This window comes from Salvia splendens, chromosome 21 (assembly GCF_004379255.2).
Source record: "Salvia splendens isolate huo1 chromosome 21, SspV2, whole genome shotgun sequence".
Lineage (NCBI taxonomy): Eukaryota > Viridiplantae > Streptophyta > Magnoliopsida > Lamiales > Lamiaceae > Salvia > Salvia splendens.
The window spans coordinates 41,574-68,701 of NC_056052.1; the positions used below are offsets into that span (position 1 = coordinate 41,574).

A 27,128-nucleotide genomic window follows, 5' to 3' on the forward strand; every position below is an offset into this window, starting at 1 on the left:
GCACCACCACATGAATTAAATTTTATTTTTTAATGCGTTTAAGATTTGGTATAGTAAATAATGTATCAATAATATCTAATAATGTGTACAGATCAGTGAATAATGTACTCGGCGATGTTGGTGGCGAAGGAAGAGCTCCGCCGCGTCGTCAAAGAAGGCAACAGATTCGAGGAAGCGCAGATCGACGATCTACCTGACCTGTTGCGGCGGATATTGTCACCAAGAGCAGGGAGATAACTCTTTTCCTTTAGGGTTCAACAATTCATTTGGCTAGGGCATATTACCAACACTTTCCTATAATTTCTATTCTTATCCTTTGGTTTTGGTTTTGGTTTCGGTTTCATACAGAACTTGATGTACGAATACGGTTTTGTAATGTACGAAAGACTTAGTTTAATGTACGAAAGAATTAGTTTAATGTCGAAGTTAATGAATGAAAATGGTATATGAATGTATGAATCTCAGACATTAATGTAATTAAATTACTGAATAATGTAAGTACTTATATAGCTACATCATGTCGCAGTGAGTGATATTTTGAAGTCATGTACAATTATGCACGTATAATGTATCATGGGTTGGGGAAGATTGCATGTCCTCCTTAAAGTCCTCATCACCAAAATTTTTTGGGCGCTTTGTACCTATTCAAAAATATTGACATTGAGGAGATTAGACTACAACCAATATCAAACCAAAGTACGAGGAGATTACACTATAAGTAACATCAAACAAAAATACATCAAATAATAATATAGATAATCTGTTGTGCGTAATTTACAGAACATGTTCACCAATGTAACTCAAACTGCCATAACACATATTAATGCAGCATATATCAAGAACTAATCTAATGTTTTCCATCAATGTACTTTGTACAAGTTTAGGGGTAAATAATGTACATCTGAGATTGTATAATGTAGTAGTCTATATCAGAATAATGAATGACAAGGTTTTGTTAGTGAATCGGTACTATACCTTAGCCCCATGGATTGCTAAACCCTTTAGGGAATGAGTTTAACTTTCATAACACATTAAACCCATTATAATCTATATTAATAAGAATGTGAAATATACAATAAACAATCATAATCGTACATTAAATTCAAAGAAGTATTCATACTGATTGTTTGAAAATCATATATTAAATAACCATAATCGTATATTACTGAATTAATGTAACAATTTCTGTGAATAATGTACACGACTTGAATGTAAAAAAAAACATTCAATTGGCGACAAGCACTCACCAACAACACATTACAGTCGAAATCACACTTAGAAAGATGGTTTAGGGTGAATTTAAACACTACATCAAAGTGAATTTCACCACTTTCGACCATAAAATATAGTAGATCATACCATAATCCAGAATAATGTAGCACATCAGTACGTAATGTAAATATTGGGTTAAATAATGCACAAATGCTTTTTAAAAGAAGATATAGATGAGTATATAGAACAGATAATTGATAGGGCCTATTTCATGCATCGGTTTATGGGTGAAATACATGCTACTTGATCGGTTTATCGCGCAAAACAAGTGTTAAATGTGCAGGATTACCACTTTACCAAGGCTTCAAGGCCGACCTGATCAAGCAAGTACAAAGGCGATAAAAGGCCTGATCGGGGGAGATGATCAAGGGGGGCGATCAAGCAGTTAGGAGGGGACCACGGGCTTCTGGAAGAAGAGCACGTGAGGAAATGAGCTTGATACAGCGCACCATTCTGTTATCAAGGACGACGTTCTAGAAGGGGACACGTGCTGGAATATGAGACGCAAGGACGAAGCTGAGTCACGAATTTGTTACCAAAAAGCGTCGACATTCTAGAAGAACAGCACGTAGCAATCAATGAGTCGCTCATTCTCAGAATGAGTGAATATTCCCTGACAAGATCGTTATCCAGCTGGAGGCCGAATCGAGCTTATAAATAGAGGGTGTGCCACCACAAGAAAGGGGGAGACACTTTACTTTCCGCCTAGTTTAGTTTAGCATAGTTATCTAGCGTAGTCCAGCTCTCTAGCTTAGTTTAGTTTAATTCTCTAGCTTAGTTAGAAGGGCGACCAAAGGGAGCGCTGCAGAATACTCATTTCTATTAGCGTGACTTAAGTTTCCCGCTGAGATTCTTCTCAGTTTACCGCTTTCTTAGACTCCAAGTGTTAGCTTAGTTTAATTTCACGTTGTAATCAGTTTTTAGTTAAATCAAGTTATTTTCGCTTTAAATCCGCGCATTTACTTTTCTGTTGTTTCCTGCAAATCACTTGACACAGTAGTTAGAATTCTGTTGATCAAGCTAGCTAGTTTAAATTCTGTCTAGATTAAAACAGTAGTTAAAACTCTCAAATTAAAGTGTGGCAGCAGCCAACCCCCCTCCCCTTGTTCACTACTCACACACTCGACACACCAACTTCCCTGTGGGATCGACCCCGAACTTGCCGCTTTACTGTTAAAGTTGTAAAAAATTGGGAGTTATAAATTACTTTGGCAAGGCGGAAAGGGCGAGAGCCAGAGTGCATTGATTAAGTGGCAACGACATTTGCTAACTGATCCAATCGGTTCGGTTATCACTCCATATAACTTGATCCGCATTCTATTCGTGTTTTCGATCTCTTTCCTAGTCCCTCCAATAATGTACGAGCACCATTTAAATATTGTAGCAAACCAAAATCGATATCCATCACAAAACCATAAATTGTAAATTGACCGAATGATTGTAGAAGCACTAAAACGACCAAAAATTCAATTAACGAACGACATACAGTAGATAACCTAAAATTGAATTTCGGTAATGAAAGAAAATGACCTTAGATTTACAAAAAATGTAGTTTTCAGTGTACAAGAAGTGAAATTATTGCTCAATCATCGGATTTCGATCAGAAATTTTACCTGCTTTCGGGCTACGAATATAAACGGCGACGTCTGGTTGTGACAAAATAGCTAAATCGACCCTCGAATGATGAGAACAAGATCAGAGTTTGCTTTGGTTCGATTTCCCGTCATCCTTGCAGCACGAATCGACATATTTTCTTGATCTGCGGATGTAAAACGGTGCGGTTAGGGTTTGGGAAGAGGGGAGAAGTGAGGAAGTCGCGACTAATGAAAGAGAATGGAATGAGGGATATGTCAATCGTCTCTCCAAATAACCACGTAATTATCGCACTTGCAGTTTTGAAACTGCGGATATAACATGTTTACAATTATACCCCTACAATGTACCACGAACATGGTTTAATGTAACGCGGAACATAAAATCTCCTCATCATCTAATCCGCTCAAAACCTTAATCTAATGATTAATATTAAGTTGAAACTTAACACTATAGAGGTAGTAGGACCTATATATATACATATTCGGTATGCGGTATTTATTAATGGTATATACCTCAAATTACGGTATATATCGTAATTTGCAATATAAGCGGTATATGAAAAATTCATACCGTTACCGTACCAAAATCTTACGGTGCGGTATCACACCATACCAAAAATTGCAGTATATCGAAAATTTGGTATTTTCGATATTTTTCTGTACGGTAAGTATGGTATTTCAGTATTACAGTATTTTTCCCCAGCTGAAGATGGACTGTGAGATTATCTGCTGACCAGGAGAAAATTGGAGATGAGTTGAAGAGGGGTGGAATACTATTGTAAATTCTCTTATAAATTCCAAATTTATGTTTATTTATGTTTAGGACTAAATTTCAAATTTGGTCAAAAATATATGGTCATTTTATGAGTTTGATCTATAATTGTTATGTTTGATATTAAATACTACATCTCCAAAAAAATAGACTAGTTTTATCATTTTGATCGTCCATCAAAATTAGATTAATTCAAAAAATGGAAAGTTTTAAACACAACTGACACGACTAGTAATGTGGACCTCATAATCCATTAACACTACTTCTGACACCTTTTTCCCTCACTCTATCTTACTTTGCCAGTTACCTATTAAAATTTGTGTCATCTACAATTTTGTTTATTTTTTTTATCGACGGATGTAGTATACTCCCTCCGTCCTACAAAAATATGCTCTTTTAAATTTGAATTTTAGTCTATTATAAATTGGGTTATTTGCATGTAAATACAAGAACTTTCAACATTTTCTGCTTTTTCCTCCGAACTTTTATTTTGAATCTAAATAGATGAAGTTTTTGTTTTTATGATTTTTCCCCAAAACATAATTTTTCTATAAATTGAAGCTGACGTGTACGTCGGATGTGTCAACATGGCAAAAAGCGACGAGTATTGAAGCTCAAAAATACACAAACTTTCGTTTTTTTTTATTTCACCCAACATTTAAAATTTTCTAGAATTTCCCCTAAACTTTGAAAATTTATAATTTTTTCTCCAACAATAATTTCTTTCTAAATTATTTAATTCCCAATACTTTTAAATTTAGGTGTGAATATTAATTTATAATATATATCAAAATTTATGGAAAAGTGAATTTTTTAAAATAACACTCCATTTCAATAACATTTTTAATCACGTCATATAAATAAAAAAAATTATATAACTAAAATAAAATATGAATAGATGTGAATTTTTACATAATCCTTTAAATAATGAAAATAAAGCATTAGTATATAAAAACGAAAACAATCATCATTCTAATCAAATCCAACTTAAAATACAAATTTCAAGACATTAGACAGTTAAATATAATTAAATTAATTTGTCGTCTAAAACAACTAAAGTTGCAATTTAGAAAAAGGGTAAAATTATTAGTAAATATTATTTGATTGAAATTGTTTATTGGAAAAAAATTAGAATTCTCATTATTCATACATTTAAATTAGAAAAAGGAAAAATATCAAAAGTTGGTGTATTTAAAGGCTAATAATATTTTATATTGATTTGTCACCTTTTGTCTCGTAATGGTAATATGCTAAGTATACTCCATATCAGCTTTAATTTTACTAAAATATTTTAAATGGGGGAAAATAAAAAAATTTCATAGTTCATGTATCTACGTTCAAAAATAAAAGTTCGGAGAAAACAACAGAAAATATTGAAAGTTCTCGTTATATATTCAGTAGTATTTGCGTTTAAATTAAAAAAATATTACTCTCTCCGTCTCATGCTACTCGCACTTTTTACTTTGACAGCGTAAATTTAAATATGATTAATTAGTGTAATTAAATTAGAATTTTAAGAGTAATAAGACAACATTTAATAAGGGACACACTAACTAACTCTAATATCTTAATTAAATACCATAATTTTTTATTTAAAATATAAGTAGTGGAAATAGTTTGGGACAGTCCGAAAATGAAATGTGCAAGTAGCATGAGACTAATGGAGTATGTAAGATTGATTGTCTTAAATTAAAAAAAATAGTACTACTCATATATATTACTCCCTCCGTCCCAAGATAAGCGACACATTCCTTTTTTGAACGTCCCAAGATAAGTGAGTCATTCTTTTTTTGGTATTCTCTCTCTTATTTTTTCTCTCTACTTTATTAACTCTCTTACTTTATTCACTTTCCACTTTACTAACAAAACTTCATTTCCTTAAATCCCGTACCGAAAAGTTTGTGCTCATTTATTTTAGGACGGAGGGAGTACTACTAATATTCTAACTCTGCAATATGATTATGAGAAAAATAAGAAATATAGGGCTTCTGCATCTTAGGCCACCCGCAACACGTCACACGGGTGGCTCGTAACCCTCACGCCGGGACGAGACGACGGCAAGACGCGTTGCAGCGTCCCATTTCGTCCCAGCCCGCCGAGCATCTCGTCCCGCCGAGACGGATGGCGAGCCAGCGTCATGCGTGACGCCCACTCGCCGGCCCACGAGTGGGCATCGTCAGCTGACGCAATAAATCATTTTTTTTAATTCGAATTTAAAAAAATAAAAAATAAAAATTTGAAAAGTGGTAATATTACTGTTATTATTACCGTTTTTTTCTTTTTTTATTATTTTTTATTTTTTTACTCTATAAATACTCATAATTCATCCTCATTTCACACACAAATACACATCTATTCTTCCAAAATCATCTCCATTTCCTCTCCAATTTTCATCTAACCTCTTATCACAAAATGTTCGGCGACGGAAACTCTGGCGGTGGCGGCTCCGGCGGGTTTGACATCAACGCGTTCGACGACTGGGGGGACATGTACAATGTCCTGGGTGGTGGTTCCGGTTCGTCGACACCGGCCACCCAGGGTTCGTCAACGCCGGGGGGTACCAACCACCCCATTTTGATGTGGATGCATACGCCTGTCCCTCAGCCCCGAGGTATTCGCAGGGATTATCCCAGATTCGAGAGGATTATTCGGCTGAACCCACTCCGGAAGGAGGCTGAGGCGGTGGAAGCTCCAGGGCGGAGGCGGAGGCGGACGAAGAGGAGGAGGATCTAGGCCGGCATCCGTACAGCTCCAAGGAAACGCTGCCCATGTACAACGCCTGGATCAGCGTCTCATACGATCCCATCGTCGGGAATCAACAATCCCAGAAGTACTTATGGGAAAAGGTCACCGAGGCCTACCACGAGATTAAGTCGAAGGGGTCCCGCCGCCGCACATTTAAGATGCTCCGCGCTCACTTTGACCGAGTCGACAGAGAGGTCAAAAAATTATGCATCATCTACAAGAGTGAAGCGGCTCATTACCAAAGCGGAGCCACAGGAGCCGACATTCTGAGGTCGGCTTTGCGAGTCTACTTCGACGACACCGGCAAACAATTCAAACATGTAGATGTTTGGGAGGTCGTCAAAGACGAGGAAAGGTGGGTTGGCGGTGTCCGGTTCAGCTCGGGCTCGACCTCGAAGCGCACGAAGCACACGGTGGGTGGCCAATACTCGTCTAGTGAGGGCGGTTCTGGCAGTGCCGCACAAGAGTTTGCCTCGCAGGAGGTTGAGGGCACGGCAGACGATGTTGGGGGGTCCTCCCGTGGGTGCCGTCGGCCTCAAGGGAGAAATGCGGCGAAGGCGGCTAGAGGGAGGAAGGGCCGAACCGAATCAAGCCAGGCGGGCTCGGGCTCGAGGGCACCCTCGAACTCCCTAATGTCCACATACATGACCGCTACAATGGCGGACACTTCCCGCATGACGCCTCCCCAATACCAAGCCTATCTTGATGGAATTGAGTTTATGGCAAGACAACTTGGTATTCCGCCTCTAGGTGGCTTCAGTGCACTTCCACCGCCTTCAGGGGATGATTCGCCGGCGGAGTAGTTTTTTTATTTTCTATAAAATTGTATTTTAAATTATGTAATTTTTATTTTTTTTGAATTTTAATTATATGTTTTTTTAATTTTTTTGAATTTTAAGTTGTATTTTTATTTTATGTTGTAATTTTATTTTATTTAATGAAGTGTGCTTTTATTAATTGAATTTATTGGAAATAAAAATAAAAATAAAATTGAATGAATGAATAGTAATTTAAGAGACGGTTAAGGGACAGATGAGAGATGGAGGGTTGCAGGTTCCGTCCTTTAGTTAAGAGATGGAGTAAAAAAGTAAAGTGGGGCCCAAGAATAGTAATTTAAGAGACGGTCAAGGGACGGATAATAGAGAGCAAAATGTAAAGTGAACCCAAGAATAGTAATTTAAGATACGGTCGAGAGACGGATAAGAGAGAGCCAATTTCACGTTGATTTGAAGATCAAAATCAAAGTATCTCCCTCCCCCGCCATCGCCACTCCCTTCCCTCCATCTGAATACAGATATTGTTTTGTCGTTGCTCTTGATTTACTGTAATCCTTCCACAATCAAGATTCAATCAATTACTATCTTGTAAAGGGTATGGATTTGGAGCAATGGATAGCTAAGGTGAAAGAGGGCCAGCACTTGTCCGAAGACGAGCTTCAGCTTCTCTGCGAATACGTAACTTCTTATTTATGCACCTTCTATTTATTTATTATTTCTTCTTTAATTTTGACTCTGCATCTCAATGTCTGGAGAATTCGAGAATCCCTTTTTCTGAAGGATGGAAGAAATTAAAACAGAGTTTCATTCATGTCGAGTCTTAAATGTTGGCCTTTTTCTGGTAATTAGGGTTTTGCATTGATCGTTTGGTTCTTGGGTTTAGGGATAACATGTTGACAGAGGATTAGGGTTCTTGAAGATTTTTTGTGGGATTGGGTTTTAGGGTAAACTTAGAATTACTCGAGAAGAGGTTCCTGCACCTAAACGACTCACTTCATACTCTTTAGTTTTTGCTGTACTTGAGAGTCGAGCACTGACAGCTGATGATATTCTGCACTATGTCTATTCTGGAAAATCACTACTTGGTAGATGAGTTGAGTGTAAGTTTCCAGTCTGGTTGTTTTGTTCTTGACTTCTAAAAGATTTGGGAGGACTCTACCTGTGCAAGTTAATATTGAATCTTATTCTCGTTTTTATGTTCAGCACTTTATCATTATTTGAATTCTTGACTGGTCTCAGTGCACTGCTGATAATCGTTGAAAGTTTCTTATCTTCAATCTTCTCCATGTGCTTTTAGCTAATGGGTTAATAGGAGTTAATAAATACTTACCCATGGCATCCTACTATTGCATCCTCACTTACCAATAAATTCCCGTCGGGTCCTATGGATAGTGAACAATACATTAGATAAATTAGGGTTGCTTGATTGTACTTGCCTTTTATTTTTAATAACCATTTTAAAATCTATTGTGAAACTGCTTTATTCTCCAGCAGGGATTCGGAAACTTCTCCAACTCTTATGACATATGAAGTCCTTGTAATTCTTGCTCTATATGGTTATATGCTTGTAACATATAGTTAACATGTGATTTGTGGACATGCTTCTGTTAGGAAAAGACTTAGTGTTCAGGCATTTTGAGCCATCACAAAATCTTATGATGGTTAGGCTGCTAATTTACTCCATAACATGTGACATACACATTTGCTTGATCATGGCAGTGAGTGATTATACTGGGGGCTGACGCTTGTACTAGCGGTTGAAACCAAACCTATTGGAATTCTGATTAATTCTTTACCTTAAATTCTTGTTTTTTCATTTTAAATTAGTTTTCTTGTGAGCTTCTGGGTAGATACACGGGTTGCCCTTATAGTTCTTTGATTACATCGCTTCAGTTACCCCAAATTTGTAACTTGCTCAATCACACACACTTTTTTCTCCCAGTCTCCCTCTCTGTGCATGTACGCCTATTTTCATCTTTAGTTCAATTCTAAATTTGATCTGGTCCTGCCTTATTCAGGTCAAGGAGATTTTGATTGAGGAGTCAAATGTTCAGCCTGGCAACAGTCCGGTCACAGTTTGTGGTGATATCCATGGACAGTTTCACGATCTAATGAAGCTTTTCCAGACTGGAGCCATGTACCAGAAACAAATTACATATTTATGGTAAGTAGTTTGAGGTGATTTCCTACTTTATTGTTTTATGTTTGTCCTGATTGTAATTTTGGCTAACAGGGGGACTTTGTTGATCGAGGTTACAATAGTCTTGAAGTTTTCACCATCCTTTTGCTTCTCAAAGCAAGGTGTGTATAATTCAGTTCAGGAATATTTATCTATTAGAATTGGTATGTGTCATTATTTGTCAGTGGGTCAGTCCATCACCTTCTACCAGTTTCCTCCTCTAAATAGCTAATATGGTGTGAATAGCCATTTAATATTTCGTTCAGTTAACTTATAGGACTTAACCAAGAGGTTTTATCATCACAATATGGTTTCTTCAGCTTTAGCTTTGATCTTTTATTTAGTAATTGCTATTATCCTTAATCCTTAGAAGTTAATAGTGGACTACAATTCATTGACTTTTTAAAAATCTTCTCTTTACCACAAATATTATGTTATTCAGCATTAGAAACTTGGACTGCAACTCTTTTTTGTTATAAGTTAATCCAGAAAATTAAGGTCCACCAGTTAACCTGTAGCTTACAGACTTCTATACAGAATGATACTCTTGTATGGCACAATCTCATCTTGAATCATCTATTCTCAAAACATTCTACCTTATTTTCAGTCATTGAAGATACTTGCTAACAACATACTTACTGGTCTTTCTAGGAGTCAGTGGACTTTTATTTAATGAATAAATGAGCACTTGATAGTTGATAGCTAGTTGGACTATATTAAACTGTTTGTTATTGCTCCTTGTAGTTATTTATTGATGTCACGTACCTTTGCTTTCAGATACCCTGCTAACATTACCCTCCTACGTGGAAATCATGAAAGCAGGCAGCTAACGCAGGTATTTTTGTTAAAAACTGGTGTATCTATTTTAAGCCATAGTAATTTGTAAAAAACTTAAAGCAGTTCTTTCATGAATTTTAATTGTACATATACTTAGATAAATTATTGCAGGTTATGAAATAACTAATTGTGTAAAGGATCCAGCTGACAGGGCTTTCCAAATTAGGCTTTAATGACTGACGTTGATTTAATGATTTACACAATTTTTAGTTCTTTACAATGATGTAGTTGATGGAAACTCATATCATGTTCTCCCATATGCCCTCTTTGTTGGTGGTTTGGCCTTCTTGTATTCGATCGCCAAAATTTTCAAAGATGTATGAATCCTGAAAATTGCATTTTTTTTTGTTTTGGGGGTGGGGGGGGGGGGTACAAGTTGATTAGTCACTACATTTTATGTAGCAAATTGTGCTTTATAAGCATTAGGCTCCTTGTCACTCACTATTAACTAAAACTGCTAACTCTTTGTATCGTTGTTGATCCTTGTAATGTTTAATTAAAATCTCATTGAACTAAGTAGTTCTATGAGAAACTTTAACTGTATCCCTTGTGGGAAATCGTATAAAACCCTAACAGGGCTGGCTTGTGTTGTATTATGTTTGTATTACTTCAATTTTGATAACCTTAGGCACATATATGCATGTAATATGACAAGGTTGCCAACAAATATCATGTCAATACTTGTCTAATTACTAGTTCTCAATAAAAGGTAGCTGCAGAATTTGTTGCCACTGCGTTCCTGATTAATGATGAATGTCAAAGGAAGTATGGCAACGCTAATGCTTGGCGTTATTGCACCGATGTCTTTGACTATCTTACTCCATCAGCAATTATTGATGGCACGGTATGCATTCTAAAGTTAGTTAAATGGTTCTTCGTATCCCTGCTTGTAGATCCAACTTTTTATAATTTCTAATATCATCTAGGACTTGTTTTGAATTCAAGGTACTTTGTGTACACGGTGGTCTATCTCCAGATATTAGAACTATTGACCAGGTAAGGCCATATGCATTACACTGTCTTTAGTTGGACGGTATGTCCTGTGTAATGTAAATAATAATTGATGAGCGCTCATGTGCTTATTGTATATTAAGTCTTATTGACTTCTCCATTTTGTTTGTAAGCAGATTAGAGTTATAGACCGTAACTGTGAGATCCCACATGAAGGGCCGTTTTGTGACCTAATGTGGAGTGATCCTGAAGATATTGAGACGTGGGCAGTGAGTCCTCGAGGAGCCGGGTGGCTGTTTGGATCAAGGGTCACCACGGAGGTGAGTCGACATGCCTCGAGATATCGGTGATTAGGTTGGTGGTGCAAAGCTAAACTGCTGGATTTTGTTTTGCAGTTCAATCACATCAACAAACTCGACCTAGTTTGCCGTGCACACCAACTTGTTCAAGAAGGTCTGAAGTATATGTGTCAAGATAAAGGACTTGTGACAGTGAGTTGCTTATTCTCTATTAAGTGTTCTGATGAATGATCATAGATCAAGATATAGTTAAATTGTTTATTTGATGGTCGTGTCTTGGACAATGCAGGTGTGGTCTGCACCAAATTATTGTTACCGGTGTGGAAATGTAGCATCAATCTTGAGCTTCAATGAGAATATGGTAAAGAGTGTTGATGTGTGTGTTATCTTGATTACCGGTGTGGAAATGTAGCATCAATCTTGAGCTTCAATGAGAATATGGTAAAGATTGTTGATGTGTGTGTTATCTTGATTGTTTTTTCCTAGATGAAATTTTGATTTCCACCATTGTATGGATTAGGAGAGAGAAGTGAAGTTCTTCACAGAAACTGACGAACAACCAAATGAGAGGACCAAGAAGCGGAGTACCTTATTTTCTTTAACTTGGAATTTGGTATTATTCTTTGCTGGATAAGTGAAATGTAGTTTGGATAAAGATATATATAAGCTGTGTTAGAAGGTGCAAAACTTATATACTTTTTTGACATGTATTCCATTTCCCAGATAGCACATCACGTGTTTAAGTTTCCTTGATTTTTTGTTAAAGAACTCATTCATATCTTACAATTAATTTCCTTAATACACTTTAGCTCACAGAAGGTGCAAGTGTGAGGATTTCCTTTAGTTGCTTACCTCCATGGCCAGGAAGTTCTCTCCACTTTATCATGCCATAACTCTCTCTTTTGCCTTGCAATTACCTTTTGAAACTGATTGTTTTTCTGGATTTTTGTTTCTTCATGATATTCAAATTGTTTTCATCAGTGTTACTTGCTTTTATTCCCCAATGTTGATGAGTTGTAGGGGGAAGGTGATGAATATGTCGTTGGGGACTGTCCATTTGTGGGGAACTGTGGCAAACCTCACTCAGAAGCCTGTGATTTGTACAATGTTTGTAATTATTGCGTTGCGGTCAAAAAGAAGGGAGGTGTATAGAGCAAAACTCAGAAACAATCAAAGGCCAAAAACAAGAACCGGATATCCTGCAATGGTGATCATCAAGCTTGTGCGTTGCAGCTGTCGAAGTTACACACGTAGGAAATGTTTAAAAAGTGCCAGACTGAAGTAAGTAGCTACAGACGTCCAATTCTGACTTTTGTTGTCAGAGGAAGTTGAATAGATGAAGAAGTAAGTGTCCTTGATCACAATGCTGTAGAAAAAATAGTTGGAACAAAGACTACAGGCGTAGCTGTCTCTTAAATGATGCTGATCGTGATCTGGAATGTAGTTGCAGAAATCACAATTAGACCTGTCAATTGGATTATCTCAAAATCGAAATTGAAACTCCAATGAGTATAAATGACAGGAAATAAGAGCATTCCTAACTGTGCATGCTCTTAGCTAAGTAAGAGCATAGTTTAATGTAAAAATGGGTAATGAATGAGAGTATTTATAGATGATTTGGATAAATTAGAGATAAAAAGTAAAAAATAAATAAAAAAATATTTTGAAAAAGAGCTCTATTTTAGAAAAGTGAAAAAATATATATATTTTATTTTTCTGATTTTTTAAGAATTAAAAAAAATACATTTAACAGGCGCTTGCCACCCGGAAAAGCAGAGCTCGAGCTAGGGTGTCCACAATGGTGAGGACGCCCGACTCCCACCGCCACCCCCCTTCTTGCACAGCCGTTTCACCGCCGCGCCGCCCGCATTCGCCCCGTTTCCACACAATAGGGCGCCGCGGCCGTCGCCCCACCCATTCTCCCTAGCCGCGGTCTCACCCCGAACTCGGCTATCCCGCGTTCGCCGTCCTGCCGCCCCGAATCCGCGTCCGCCCACCTTCCCCACTATAGCCGCCCGCCCACCGCCCCCAGACGCAGCTATAGCCGCGTCCTACCCATAGTGGATACTCTAAGAGAATGATCATATAAGTTTATAAGTCTAAATAAATATGGCCTCACCTACTACCTCTTCCCCACCAAACTATCGACTCACCTACCTGGCTACCTTCCGTTTAGTGTAGTAAAAGTAAGAGTGTGTAGTAAAAGTAAGAGTGAAGAAAGCATTCGCAATTGATGTCGATTAGATGCAAAGCGGCGGTGGCGTGGGCAGCGGGAGAGGCGCTGGTGATAGAGGAGGTGGAGCTGAGCCCGCCTCAACCACTGGAGATCCGCATTAAAGTCGTCTGCACTTCCCTTTGCCGCAGCGACCTCACCGCTTGGCTCTCTCAGGTGCACCTCTTTATCTTTTTTGTAAACCCGATAGCCTAACTCCACGATAACTTCAACTGAATTTCGCTATGGAATATGCTGTGAATTCACTACTTGGATAAGCTACTATGATTTGATTTGCCTTACTTTTTTTCTCTCCAGCTTCCGTTTCTGGTTCAATATTTTAAGCAGAATTCTCGATAATAGAAGTAATCCTTCACCTTATTGTTTTCATTCTTTGAGCTTGATGTCTATTTCTGTTTCTATGCACATTGCACATTTCAAGTGTGCTGACATATCATTTTAAGACATGCATTCTACTGTTTTTGCAGGCTCAACCTCAAATATTTCCTCGGATATTTGGGCACGAAGCATCAGGGTGACTTCTCTTTGTCCTTATTACTCCTTTCATCTTGCTGGATGTGGTTTTATCAATATCGATGGTCTTAATCATATGGAAAAGAAACATGGTTAACACATAGTTTCATATTTATAGAATTGTCGAGAGTGTGGGTGAAGGAGTTACTGAATTCGAATTGGGGGACCATGTACTGACCTTATTCACGGGAGAATGTATGAGATGCAGACCATGTGCCTTAGGCAAAAGCAATATCTGCCACACGCTTGGCTTGGAACGTCAAGGCTTAATGCATAGTGACAAGAAAACCCGCTTCTCGTTGAAGGGAAATCCTGTATATCATTACTGTGCTGTTTCGAGCTTTAGTGAGTATACAGTTGTGCACTCTGGATGTGCTGTGAAGATTAGCCCAGTTGCACCATTGGATAAAATATGCCTTCTAAGCTGTGGAGTGGCTGCAGGTACTTATCTCACTTCTTTTTCCAAGGATTGTGATGTAAACTTAGCATTATCTCAGCCTTACCATCATAAGCATTCCCTTATTTGTCGGTGTTATTCTTGGCTAGCATGTGGGAGCTGTTGCTTTTACTGTAAACTTGCTAATATGAAAGCTGCCTGAATTTCCCACCACTAGGTTTAGGCGCAGCTTGGAAGGTTGCAAATATCTCAGAAGGATCAACTGTCGTTGTTTTTGGCCTTGGAACTGTTGGTCTTTCTGTGAGTAGCAATTTTCTTATTCCACCATCATGACCAAACCTTATTTTTTTCCTAGTGACGTCTATATCTCGCTTTTCCACACCTGAACAGGTTGCACAAGGTGCAAAACTGAGAGGAGCATCTAGAATAATTGGTATTGACACAAATCCGGAGAAGAGTGAAAGAGGTGCTTAAAGTTTATACCCTGATGTTCATGAGCTACAAAAATTAAGCATAATAGAAGATTTACTGAATTGCGATCATGTTTTGTTTAACATACAGCCAAGGCTTTTGGAGTAACCGACTTTCTGAACCCAGATGACCATGATCAACCTATCCAACAGGTTTGCACTTGCATTTTCATTAGGCAGAAATTGTTATACACACTATTTTGTGTTATGTGGAAAAATTAGCCAATAGCAACCAGAAAACTAGAGTAGAAGCTGAAACAGTGCGATGCACTTGGTAATTGTGAATCATGTTTTACTTATTGACTAACGTGTTCTGATCGTGGTTGCAGTTTATTGATGTTATCCTTTTGATTTTAAATAGAGTTGAGACCTTACTTTCTACCCTATTTTTCTATCATCAAATCTGTATTACAATAGCTTGCTTCCAAGAGCTCATCTTAAAAATTATACTTATAATAAGTTCATATACAAGGCTTTATGCTGAATCCCTTTTCAGGTTATCAGTGGCATTACAGATGGTGGTGCAGACTATGCATTTGAGTGTGTGGGAGACACTGGCATGATTACTGCTGCTTTACAGTCATGCTGTGCTGTAAATTCTGAACTTCACTTGTTCATATTGTTTGGTTCACTTGTTTGAGGAGGACAATAAGATTCCAGATATATCTTTTGGTTACAGGGGTGGGGTTTGACTGTGACCCTTGGTGTGCCCAAAGAGAAACCAGATATATCAGCTCACTATGGACTCTTTCTCTCTGGAAGAACGCTAACGGGATCACTTTTTGGTGGATGGAAACCAAAATCTGATCTTCCTTCACTTGTTGACATGTACCTGAAGAAGGTAACAGCATTACATAGTCTTGAACATCTGCATGTATTAGATTACTGGGACATGTACTGTTTGATGTATTGTGATTATACTGCTTGAATGTTTTGACGTTTCACTTTCCTTGATTTATGCAATCACATTAGCTAGTAAGTTTTGAGGTAAAGAACACCTCATGCAAAAAAAGTTAGCTAACTTTGTGCAGAAGAATCCTAATAACTCTACTTCAAACTAGTTAATGGAGATAATTATTCAATTTAAAGGTATCAGCAGAAATTGATTTTTTGGAACACTGTTATTGTAATTGACGTCACTACAATTACTGTGCTTCAGGAAATTGAGATCGATAGCTATATAACGCACAACCTGATGTTTGAAGATATAAACGAGGCGTTTGAGTTGATGAGAGAAGGGAAATGCTTGCGCTGTGTCATCCACATGCCAAAGTAGAGTTTTTTCTGATGAAACCAATGAAATTACTAGTTGAAGCCATTTTGAGTTCATTGCATGATTATGTTGGAACAGCAATACATCATATGTTAGGGTGAGATTGTACTATTTTTTTTACTTAGCCGTCTGGTTTCAAAATTATGAATGTATTACATGGAAATCATCTAGCATGTTAACTGATTATGGAATATAGGATTATGATATCTTGTATGGTTTCAAATATTGATCAACATCTTCTTCCCCATCTTGTTTGTGAGCTTAATTCAACTTAGTCATGCTTCGCTACCCTCTAATGAAGGTAAAAAAAAAATGAAAATTGTGTCATGTTTAGATGGCCTAACCCTCTCTGACTTTCATGCACTTATTACTTTAGTTGTTTAGGTAAGAAAAAAGGTTACCATTTTTCCGACCAAAGAGAAAACTCCACTTTCATAGTCACACACATATATATGAGTACACCATAATTATATCAATACATAATTTAGACTTAACATACTGGTTTTGGCAACAATAGAAAGTTGGTGATTAGCCTTGTCTGACCAGAGCAGCAATTGAGAGTAGAGCAAGTACTTGTCATTTTGGACACAAACTCACAATAATTAATTCTTTTTTTTGTGTGTCGCTGATGCCCCTCTTCCCATGTCATGGGAAGACATAAATATCACATCATCTTAATTTTTATGTTTTTTTCTATGTTTTTTGCCTACAATATATTTCGTTTTTGTTATTTTATACTACCTCCGTCCAAAAAAAATTGTAAATGACGAGGATTTTAATATCGAATTGATAAAGTGGGAGAGAGAATGTGATAAAAGTAGGGTTAGTAGATTGTAGAGTTAAATGAAGCCAAAATAAATAGATGAATCAATCAGCACAAGGAGTTGTGTGGCAAAACTGCATTTGATTGGATTGAAGAAGACGTGAATGGTATGAAAGTGATTCCATCTTTCCGGAGAGAATTGGGGTCGATTCCTGCTTTATGAGCTGCAATCACTCCTATTGCTTCCCAGTAATTCGATACCTTCACCGCTGAAATCCCAAGTTTCTCAGGTGTATCATTCAGCACAGTCTCATTCTCTTCAACCACAACTATAAGCGGCTGAAACAAACAACACCATTATCACCAACGGGCACTATTTGAGGATCTTCGAAACAAGGATACTTACCCTCTTTGTCTTCCTAGTAGCAAACGCGAGAGCTGCGTCTCCTCCACAAGCATCAATCGGCAGAATCACACTGTCCACGTCACCACCTACTATATCATTCCTCGAATCCCCTGATAATGAGTACTGCGGGGCGCTGCTCAGACCAGCAAGCACACACGGTAGGAACGTGTACCCTATCTGCATTCACACCACAACAACTTTCATCAAAACCTCATTCTCTTTGTAGAGTACTTAATTACACAAATGAATGAATGTACGTACCTCTTCCGCAGCTGATTTGGGGCATAAACGAGGGCTCGCTGGGAAAGGCAACATTGCAGGAGCGTGCGCACAAGGAATCCCAAATTTCTGCACCACGAGATGACTTATCACCGCTTCTACGCCTGCCAAAACATCAACTCCCTGCTCAAATCCAAACCCCTTTGTTAGTATGCAAAGCAGTAATTCGTGCATAAAGGTAATAAAATGTACCTTTCCTTGCCGATACTTATCTAGATCATCGTCATCGTCATCATCTGGGAAGCGAGCTACAACTGCTATGGCATTAACGCCACTTCTCTCCACCAACGTTTCCACAGCCCTCAATAGGGAATCAGGACGGTTTATCCTACCAGTTGACTTTCCAGTTTTCCGGTCAACCCACTTTTCCACCTACAGCATACATAAAACTCAGATCTTCACTCTAAACTTTATTAAGGATTTAAAGTTACACCACACCAAGTGATATAATGAATCTAGTTATTAGCTGCAGACCTGTAGTGCAGCATCTGTGACAGTATATTCTACAACAGGCAAGCCAAGAGAAGCCCTTGTTGCATCCACCACCTGCAAATGACGAAGGCGAAGATCTTCCTCTATCCCATAATCAAGAACTAGCCCCACCTAATTGGTATTGCCCATGTTCCATTTCAAATTCTAACAAATAAACTTATGAATAGTCAATGCACAACCTCAGGACATGCTCACTTTATTCTGATGAACTGGTTCAAGTGCCCAAAGGCCTTGAGCAAATCGATCCAGTGCATAGCCCTCAACATATAGCACATTTGGCATTGGCCAGTAAAGCATTGCTGCATTAAGAACCTGAAGAATTACACCCTTTTACCATGAAATGCCTTCAATGCACAATCCACCACATTTACTTACAATGAAATGGGACTGATCTAATCAGTTTCTTGATGTTCAAGTTTGACCTTAAGCCATATTCATTTGCGATTGATTCTTCAAGTAAATCTTACACAACATTACTGCACGAGGGCCAATACGAACCTAAGCATTGACCTATGCTTATCCAAAAAAGGTTGCTCCCTTTTGGAATTGCTTTATACCCAACAAGTTTAACTTGTACAAGCTAGATAACAATGAACTAACCAACCAAAGATGAGGATCACATTATAAGGTGAAAACTAACGAGTTTCCAAGCCTCATGGGGCGTTTACTTTACACAATTGAGTATTTTTATCCTCCAATCCTACTCTTTCAATGAGATATGAGTCCAGCAAATTTAGCTCAAATGATGGAGATATCCCAAAGCAATAGATTACCCTATATACTTTTCCGGGATATCTATTGCTTAGGGATATCCCGCACGCTTGATAACTTTTCTATATTGTTATTTGCTGATTTTTTATTCCTGTAAAAGAATGTGCTGATTTTGGAACAAAGTATAGATTAACCTATACGTTTTTTACAGGAACATACATTGGGATGAGAGATGAGGCAGTCGACAACAGAGGCCAGAGCTCGAGCTACCGGCAAAGCATCTCCGGCGTAGCCGCCAATGGCCGCTCCTACTCCAGTTGGCACTATCATCACACTAGTGTACGCCCTTTTAAACTGTTTCAATAATCCACAACAAAAAGTTGGCATTTTTTTCAATTTTTTGTTTTCCAGATATACATCTTTCCAGCTTACCTTATTTGGGAGGAGAGAGGTCGAACATGAGATTCTCATGGGGGTGGCTGAATTCTGCGGAAGCCGCCCTAGTCTCCGGCCAACGCCGGCAGGAAATAAACGGCCAAGACTAAGGCTCGTCATTCAATTTCAACCTACAACTGTGTATGAAATACACCAGAAATATACTATGGTTGATGATAATAAAATAAAAAGACACTTTTGCCCCTTCAACAAAGCACAATAGATATAGAGAAGAAACAGCGGCAACAACAGGAGTTCAACTTCAAAATCCGTTCTTTCTTCTCCTGTGCTGAACAAATTGGGTCGGAATTTTATGATCGATTTAATGCTACAGACACATATCCACAAATCCCAGGCTGCTCCAATTGTTGAGCTGAAAAATCTATTGGCAAAATGGGGGACCCGTTGCAGTCTTCTCAACGAAATTCTCGCCCACTCCATCACCGCTGGCGTCTTCGCGCGGGAGATCGCAGGCGGACTGCTTGGCGCTTATGCGAAACTCAACAAAGTGGCTGAAGCACGGAAGATATTCAATGAAATGCCTAAACGAGATGTGGGGTCGTGGACCTCTCTTCAGAATCTTTACCTCAATATCAAACGACCTAGGAAGTCGCTGGCGATATTTTCCGATTTGGTTTTGTCTGATTTCCCGAAACCCGACTCGCATTCCGTAGTTGCAGCTCTTTCTGCTTGCGCTCGCTGCAAGGATCTGAGAAATGGAAGAGCGATTCACGCTATGGCGTTAAAGTACCTAGAATATCCTAAGACCAATGTGCATAATGCGTTGATCGACATGTATGGAAAAAATCAAAGGGTTGGTTTAGCTAACCGAGTTTTCAATGGCGTGAATTATAAAGACGTGGCTATTTGGACCAGCTTACTTAACGGATATATTGTAAATAGTGATATGGATTCAGCTCAGAAGGTGTTTGATGAAATGCCGCAGAAAAATGTGTTCTCTTGGACTGCGATGATTGTAGGGCACGTTCGCAGCAAGAATGCTCTCGAGGCGTTGGAGTTGTTCATGAAGATGAGACACGAAGATGTTGGAGAGCATTGTTGCAATCCCACTACTTTCACTGTTGTTGCTCTGCTTTCTGCTTGTGCCGATATTGGGGCTCTGAATTTAGGAAGTTCAGTTCATGGATATATTAGCAAACGCCATGGGTTCGCTTCGGATGTTACCGTGAATAATGGGTTGATGGACATGTATGGAAAAAGTGGAAATCTTGATTCAGCTATGAAGCTGTTTGATTTCATGAGGAGGAAAGATTTGTTTTCATGGAGCATTATGATATCTGGTTTGGCACTGAACGGAAGGGGCAAAGACGCCCTCGTTGTTTTCGATTCAATGGTCGAATCAGGGCTGATTCCAAATGAAGTTACTTTTCTATCAGTTTTGTCCGCTTGCAGCCATGGAGGATTAGTTAGTGAAGGAGAGAGATTGTTTGAAAGATTTGTAAATAGCTACAAAATTAAGCCGTGGATTGAGCATTACGGGTGTATGGTAGATCTCTTTGTCCGAGCAGGACGTTTGGAGAAGGCCTTGTGGTTGGTTGAGCGGATGCCTATTAAGCCAGACGCTGTGATCTGGAGATCCCTTCTGGCTGCTTGTCTCCAACATGGGAATTTCGAACTAGCTGAAGTGGCAGGAAAGAAGGTGCTTGAACTGGATCCCGATGATGATGCTGTTTACGTGCTCCTTTTCAGCATCTATCGCTCCAAGAATAGGTGGGATGAGGCTGTGAGTGCGATGAAGATGATGAGAGATCAAAGAATCAAGAAAACGCCTGGATGCAGTTGGATTGAAGTGAATGGTGGTTTTCATGAGTTCCTTGCTGAATCTTCTGAACACTATGTTAGTGACAACATAGGGATTATTTTGAATGGGTTGATTGAGCATTCAAGATTATATACAAATCTTTTCTTGGAATCATCTTGAGATTATCATTTTTATCATGGTTTGATGGATTCATCAATCATCACGAAGGCACAGACAATTTGTGAGGTATTGTTATTAGTGGTATAATTAACTTCATTTCTATAATCTGTCTGTTTCAAATGGATTAGTGCTTACGTGCACTGAGGCTTGAATTTTCAGCTATATGATCAATGTCAACGATCAAAATTGAATGAATGTTTGAAAACTTGTTACATCTTTAAATAATTTCATGTGTGGATATAGGTAAGTTTGATTTTTCAGTGCAGCCTCATCTGTCTAGTAGGAAAAGGTCTTGAGCTTCATTCAATTATTGGGTTGGAATAGTCCTATAAGAGCAACTTACATCCATTTCTTTGACTTATTCACTTATACATCTCAAAATGAAGTCATCTTATATCTCTCTTTGTTTGATTCTCTTGTCCATTTCTGTTAACTCTTCAGCTGCGGATGAAGGTGCTGCAGTGGTCGACATAGATGGGAATCCGGTGCAGGCAGGAGTGGATTACTACATCCTGCCTGTTATCCAGGGCAGAGGGGGCGGTCTCACCCTATCCAGCACCGGCAACAAGACTTGCCCACTAGACGTCGTCCAAGAGCCACAGGAAGTGGATAACGGCCTCCCATTAACGTTCCACCCTGCCAACTCCAGCCAAGGTATGGTCCGTGTCTCAGCTGATCAGAACTTTGTATTCTCTGCTGCCTCCGTGTGCGTTCAATCCACCGTGTGGAGACTCCAACGCGACGACTCAATCTCAAACTTCATCATAACAACCGGAGGGGTTGAAGGGAACTACGGCCTTGAGACTGCTGGGAACTGGTTTAGGATCGACGAGTTTGACAGCGACTACAAGATAGTGCACTGCCCCGGAGTTTGTGACACGTGCAGAGTCGTTTGCGGAGACGTTGACGTTGTCGTGCAGGATGGTGTTAGGCGTTTGGTTCTCAATGGTGATGGCCCTTTGAAGGTTATGTTGAAGAAGGCATAGAAATATATATACACTTAATTAGAATGTTTGTATATTTTCTAAAAAAATAATCAATGGATCTTTACTGTGGTGCTTCAGCAGACGTGTCATCTTATCCTCTCTAAAGTAAAGGTGTCGTAATAAAAGAATAGATTATGATAGATCTCCAGTCCTCAAATTTGACCAAATCTAAGCGATTGACTAAGATCTTTAGGCCACCCGCAACGCATCACGCGGGTGGCCCGTGTTTCGTTCCGCAGTGACGGAATCGGGGCGGGACGCGTTGCAGCGTCTCGTCCCGTCACGCAACCCGTCCCGCCGCGGCGAAACGCGGGATGGCTCGGCACTCGCCGAGGCGACGTGACGCGCTCCCAGGCCATGTGTGACGCCCACTTGCCGTCCCGCGAGTGGGCATCGTCACGCTGACGCAATAATTCATTTTTTTAAGATCGGATTAAATAAAAATAAATAAATAAATGTTAAATAGTAATATTACCGTTAATAGAGCCGTTTTTCCTTTTTTTATTTTTTTTATTTTTTTACTCTATAAATACTCCTATTTCATCTTCATTTCACACACAACTACACATCTTCTTCCCAATTCATCTTCATTTCCTCTCCAATTTTCATCTAATATCTCATCTCAAAATGTCCGGCGACGAAAACTCCGGCGTTGGCGGCTCCGGCGCGTGGGATCTCAACGCGTTCGGCGACTGGGGGAACATGTACAACACATTGGGTGGTTCCGGTTCGTCGACGCCGGGCACCCAGGGTTCGTCGACGCCGGGGGTACCAACCACCCAATTTTGATGTTGATGCATACGCCCGTCCCTCCGCCCCGCGGTATTCGCAGGGATTATCCCAGATTCGGGAGGATTATCCGGTTCAACCCACTCCGAAAGAAGGCCGAGGCGGGGGAGGCTCCAGGGCGGAGGCTAAGGCGGACGCGGAGGAGGAGGAGGATCTAGGCCGGCATCCGTACGGCCCCAAAGAAACGCTGACGGTGTATAACGCCTGGATCAGCGTCTCGTACGATCCCATCGTCGGGAATCAACAACCCCGAAAGTGCTTCTAGGAAAAGGTCACTGAGGCCTACCACGAGATTAAGCCGAAAAAGACCAACTGCCGCACATATAAGATGCTTCGCGCTCACTTTGACTGAGTCGACAGAGAGGTCAAACGATTTTGCGCCATCTACAAGAATGTAGCGGCGCAGTACCAAAGTGGAGCAACGGGAGCCGACATTCTGAGATCGGCTTTGCGGGTCTACTTCGAAGACACTGACAAACAATTCAAATATGTCGATGTTTGGGAGCTCGTCAGGGACGAGGAAAGGTGGGTTGGAGGTGTGCGGTCCAGCTCGGGCTCGACCTCGAAGCGCACGAAGCACACCTCGAGTGGCCAATACTCGTCTGATGAGGGAGGTTCGGGCAGCAGGGCACAAGAGTTTGCCTTGCATGAGGAGGAGACCCCGGCAGACGATGCCGGGGGGTCCTCCCGTGGGCGCCGTCGGCCGCAAGGGAGAAATGCAGCGAAGACGACTAGAATGAGGAGGGGCCGACCCGAATCAAGCCAGGCAGGCTCGGTCTCGGGCTCGGGAGACCCCCCAACTCCCTTATGGCCATGTACATGACCGCCACAATGGCAGACACTTCCAGCTTTACGCCCGCCCAATACCAAGCCTGGCTTAACAGAGTTGCGTTTATGGCGGCACAACTTGGCATTCCGCCTCCTCGCGGCTTCAGTGCACTTGCACCGCCTCCTCCGGGGGATGATTCACTGACGGAGTAGTTTTTTTATTTTTTATAAAATTGTATTTTAAATTATGTCATTTTTATTTTTGAGGATTTTAATTATGTGTGTTTTTTATTTTTTTGAATTTTAAGTTGTATTTTTATTTTATGTTGTAATGTTATTTTATTTTTAATGAAGTGTGTTTTTTATTAATTGAATTTGTTGAAAAAAATTAAAAAAATGAAATTGAATGAATAGTAATTTAAGGGACATGGGGTTGCAGGTTCCGTCCCTTAGTTAAGGATGGAGTAAAAAAAATATAGTGGGGTCTGTGAATAGGGTTTTAAGGGACGGTACAGTGACAGTGTCGTGGATGGCCTTAAATTTGATGCAGCGAACAAACCCCTAAAGCAGGGACGGATGCAGTGTAGAGTGAGAAGGGGCAATTGCCCCACCTCAACTATTCATTAACATGTATATATATATATATAAATATTATTATAATATAAATTCTAACACTAATTTGCCCCCCTTCAATAAAAAAAAAAGAAAGTCATTTGCCCCTTCTCCCAAAAAGTCACGCCACTTTCTGACTTTCCCACTACAATAAAATATTCATTTTCCCTTTCCCCATGTTAAAATACACAAACATTTTACACTAACACTTATAAATTAGAAAAAGACCTAATTTGGCTTTATTTGAACCTTTTAAAGCAGGTGCCGTTTTTCAACTTCTTCCTCTGTTTTCCCTTCCATTTCAGAAGCTTCAAGGTTCAAGCAATACCCCTGATATCCGGCCATACTTCTCACAGGTAATTCTTATTACCAAAATTTGATGTATTTGGTAATTGGTATAATGGTATTAATTGTTCATTCTTATTCAATTGATCTTATATGGAATATGTTTGTTTGGTTATTCTCTGTAACTCTGTTAATTCTTATAGACTATAGTTTTAGTCTTATTTATTGCACTCATCTAAAATTTTTTATTTGTTTGATTGAATAAGATGGGAGACTCTTGGATAAATGATTGTTTGATTACCTACATTGAGAAAGACATATTTTGTAAGATTGATCGTGAAAGAATTTTGAATAGTTTTCAGGTTATGAGACCCCGTCGAGAACAGTTGTAATGTTAGGTAACCTTAGTTAACGGTCGATAAACTTTTGTCCTTCTTATTATAATATATTATATTTTATTATATTTTTATATTTATTAATTTGTATATTAATATTTTTGCCCCTCCTACTATAATTTCCTGGATCCGTCCCTGTCCTAAAGTAAACTGATCAACACCAACATGGAAACCACTTATCTTTCATTCCTCTTCATTCTCATCGCTGCCGCTGCCGCTGCCGCCGAAGCCCCACCCCCGGTACTCGACATAGCCGGGAAGCAGCTCCTCGCAGGAGCAGACTACTACATCCTCCCCGTCATTCGGGGCCGCGGCGGAGGCCTGACCCTCGCGGCCACCGGCAACGAAACCTGCCCTCTCGACGTCGCCCAAGAGCGGCAAGAAGTGAAGAACGGCCTCCCACTAAGCTTCCGCCCCACCAATGCCAAAAAGGGGGTAATCAGAACTTCAACTGATCACAACATCAAATTCTCCGCTGCCTCAATCTGTGTTCAATCCACAGTTTGGAAGCTGCATTTCGATGAATCCATCCAAAATTACACCATCACCACAGGAGGAGCTGAGGGGAATCCGGGGCGTGAAACCATAAGCAATTGGTTCAAGATTGAGAAATTTGATGAGGATTATATGCTTGTCTTCTGCCCTACTGTCTGCAATTACTGCAAAGTTATATGCAAACAAGCTGGGATTGTTGTTCAACATGGACTCAGGCGTTTGGCTCTCACTGATTCTGCACCTTTCAAATTTATGTTCAAGAAGGCATAGTTAATCAAATGTTTGTCGTTTTATTTTCTGGTAGGAAGATATGATCAACTAAGTTTTCTTAAGAAAAGCTCATCTTTATGCAAAAAATTATTGGATATAAGTAGTATTTTATATTGTGGAATGAATCCAAATTTGACCATCTTTATTAATTGGAATTTTAGATGGATTGAAACAAGATGGTTCCTTCAATAAAGAAGGACATGTACTAATTAGAGGATGTGGTCAAGGATTGAAGTGCTACAAGAAATTTCAAGAATCGACTAGATGATACTCTGTATTTTTTTTGCATATCATTATAAGCAGCATGATTTAAATGATTGTTGTCACTTGTCATCCTGCACCGTCCACCTTAAACCCAAAGGGTCCACACCTGCAATGGTGTTCTGTTTGGTGACATTTATAATGTGAGAGATCAAAGGCTGCTGAGTGGAGTCATGTAATTTTAGGACAAGATGTTGAATATGAACACAATGAATTACTACATCATTAAATGGAGGCAAACAAAATTAGACATTTGATGAAGAAAGGTGGGTGGAGCACTTGAGTTGAGGAAGGGGATAATGTTAGGCAAGTGGCCACTCTCCTCTCCTCCACATGTGTGTCTTAAAAGTTGACTTTGTTGCACCCATCATCACTATTCTACCCACATACAAACCACAACACATGATGAATATATAAATAAACTTGACATTGCTTTTCAATTTTCATTGATGAGAGACCTATAAATTCTCACAACTCATTGTCTCACCACTCAACTCTTTAAATTCAATAATATTCTCTCTTTACAAGAAAGTGTAAAATGGGTGAGAAAAAAGCTACAATCTTTCTATTTATGGTGTTTGCTTTCTTCTCCTCTCTTCCTCCCACCATTGGAGTCCCATCTTCAAGTAAGTACTATCGGAAATAGTAATATTTTCTTAGAAATTATTGTGAATTAAATTAAGTATAATTGATCTTGTGAAGGAAGCCTGAAATCACTCACTCATGGATATACATCAAATCAGCATATATATCATGAGATATTTCAGGTCAGTCTTAAATTTCCCATTTTCATGAAAAATGAAATAGTAATTTATATATAAATTTGAAAATTGCAGTTCAAGAAAGGAAGAATGGATGTAGAGGTGACAGATTATTCAGGGACGGGTGCTAATAATCATCATGATCCAAAACCACCGCCTGGAAGCT

The 27,128-nt window shown here is 39.3% G+C and overlaps 5 protein-coding genes and 1 pseudogene across 6 annotated transcripts; 5 read left to right on the forward strand and 1 right to left on the reverse strand.

The window, feature by feature from the left end:
• Positions 1-7,610: 7,610 nt before the first annotated feature.
• On the forward strand, positions 7,611-12,198 carry LOC121784689 (annotated as a pseudogene).
• On the forward strand, positions 12,126-16,518 carry LOC121784688 (alcohol dehydrogenase-like 6). Of its 2 annotated transcripts, none has more exons than XM_042182887.1 (10): positions 12,126-12,770; positions 13,180-13,815; positions 14,127-14,173; positions 14,291-14,613; positions 14,787-14,869; positions 14,960-15,035; positions 15,131-15,192; positions 15,536-15,631; positions 15,719-15,880; positions 16,199-16,518. In XM_042182887.1, exons 2-10 carry the CDS (start codon positions 13,660-13,662, stop codon positions 16,313-16,315), a joined length of 1,122 nt encoding a protein of 373 aa, XP_042038821.1. In that variant the 5' UTR covers positions 12,126-12,770; positions 13,180-13,659; the 3' UTR covers positions 16,316-16,518. The 2 variants fall into 2 exon arrangements, with proteins under 2 accessions (XP_042038821.1, XP_042038822.1); XM_042182888.1 differs by having other exon boundaries at positions 12,126-12,707.
• Positions 16,519-17,121: 603 nt separating this feature from the next.
• On the reverse strand, positions 17,122-19,534 carry LOC121785374 (uncharacterized lipoprotein syc1174_c-like). The gene is made up of 8 exons (XM_042183775.1): positions 19,396-19,534; positions 19,183-19,317; positions 18,448-18,564; positions 18,235-18,363; positions 17,953-18,132; positions 17,743-17,883; positions 17,482-17,658; positions 17,122-17,414 (listed from the first exon to the last, which is right to left on the reverse strand). The coding sequence occupies exons 1-8, from the start codon at positions 19,516-19,518 to the stop codon at positions 17,184-17,186; spliced, it is 1,233 nt and encodes a 410-aa protein (XP_042039709.1). The 5' UTR covers positions 19,519-19,534; the 3' UTR covers positions 17,122-17,183.
• A 177-nt stretch (positions 19,535-19,711) lies between these two features.
• On the forward strand, positions 19,712-21,920 carry LOC121785373 (pentatricopeptide repeat-containing protein At2g22410, mitochondrial-like). Its single transcript, XM_042183774.1, has 2 exons — positions 19,712-21,406; positions 21,782-21,920. The coding sequence occupies exon 1, from the start codon at positions 19,712-19,714 to the stop codon at positions 21,338-21,340; it is 1,629 nt and encodes a 542-aa protein (XP_042039708.1). The 3' UTR covers positions 21,341-21,406; positions 21,782-21,920.
• LOC121785375 (kunitz trypsin inhibitor 5-like) lies at positions 21,446-22,403 on the forward strand. The gene has a single exon (XM_042183776.1). It carries the CDS (start codon positions 21,721-21,723, stop codon positions 22,324-22,326), a length of 606 nt encoding a protein of 201 aa, XP_042039710.1. The 5' UTR covers positions 21,446-21,720; the 3' UTR covers positions 22,327-22,403.
• Positions 22,404-25,318: 2,915 nt separating this feature from the next.
• LOC121783859 (kunitz trypsin inhibitor 5-like) lies at positions 25,319-26,085 on the forward strand. Its single transcript, XM_042182033.1, has one exon. It carries the CDS (start codon positions 25,341-25,343, stop codon positions 25,938-25,940), a length of 600 nt encoding a protein of 199 aa, XP_042037967.1. The 5' UTR covers positions 25,319-25,340; the 3' UTR covers positions 25,941-26,085.
• The last annotated feature ends 1,043 nt before the right edge of the window (positions 26,086-27,128 follow it).

Coding starts and splice junctions, on each gene's coding strand:
- LOC121785373 (XM_042183774.1), top strand. CDS start 19,712: ATGATCGATTTAATGCTACAGACACATATCCACAAATCCCAGGCTGCT.
- LOC121785375 (XM_042183776.1), top strand. CDS start 21,721: ATGAAGTCATCTTATATCTCTCTTTGTTTGATTCTCTTGTCCATTTCT.
- LOC121785374 (XM_042183775.1), bottom strand. CDS start 19,518: ATGACGAGCCTTAGTCTTGGCCGTTTATTTCCTGCCGGCGTTGGCCGG. Junction 18,565..19,182: donor GCCTCATCTCTCATCCCAAT/GTATGTTCCTGT, acceptor GTAATTCTTCAG/GTTCTTAATGCAGCAATGCT. Junction 18,364..18,447: donor AACCAGTTCATCAGAATAAA/GTGAGCATGTCC, acceptor AATACCAATTAG/GTGGGGCTAGTTCTTGATTA.
- LOC121784688 (XM_042182887.1), top strand. CDS start 13,660: ATGTCGATTAGATGCAAAGCGGCGGTGGCGTGGGCAGCGGGAGAGGCG. Junction 14,870..14,959: donor TTGGAACTGTTGGTCTTTCT/GTGAGTAGCAAT, acceptor ACACCTGAACAG/GTTGCACAAGGTGCAAAACT. Junction 15,036..15,130: donor TCCGGAGAAGAGTGAAAGAG/GTGCTTAAAGTT, acceptor TTTAACATACAG/CCAAGGCTTTTGGAGTAACC.
- LOC121783859 (XM_042182033.1), top strand. CDS start 25,341: ATGGAAACCACTTATCTTTCATTCCTCTTCATTCTCATCGCTGCCGCT.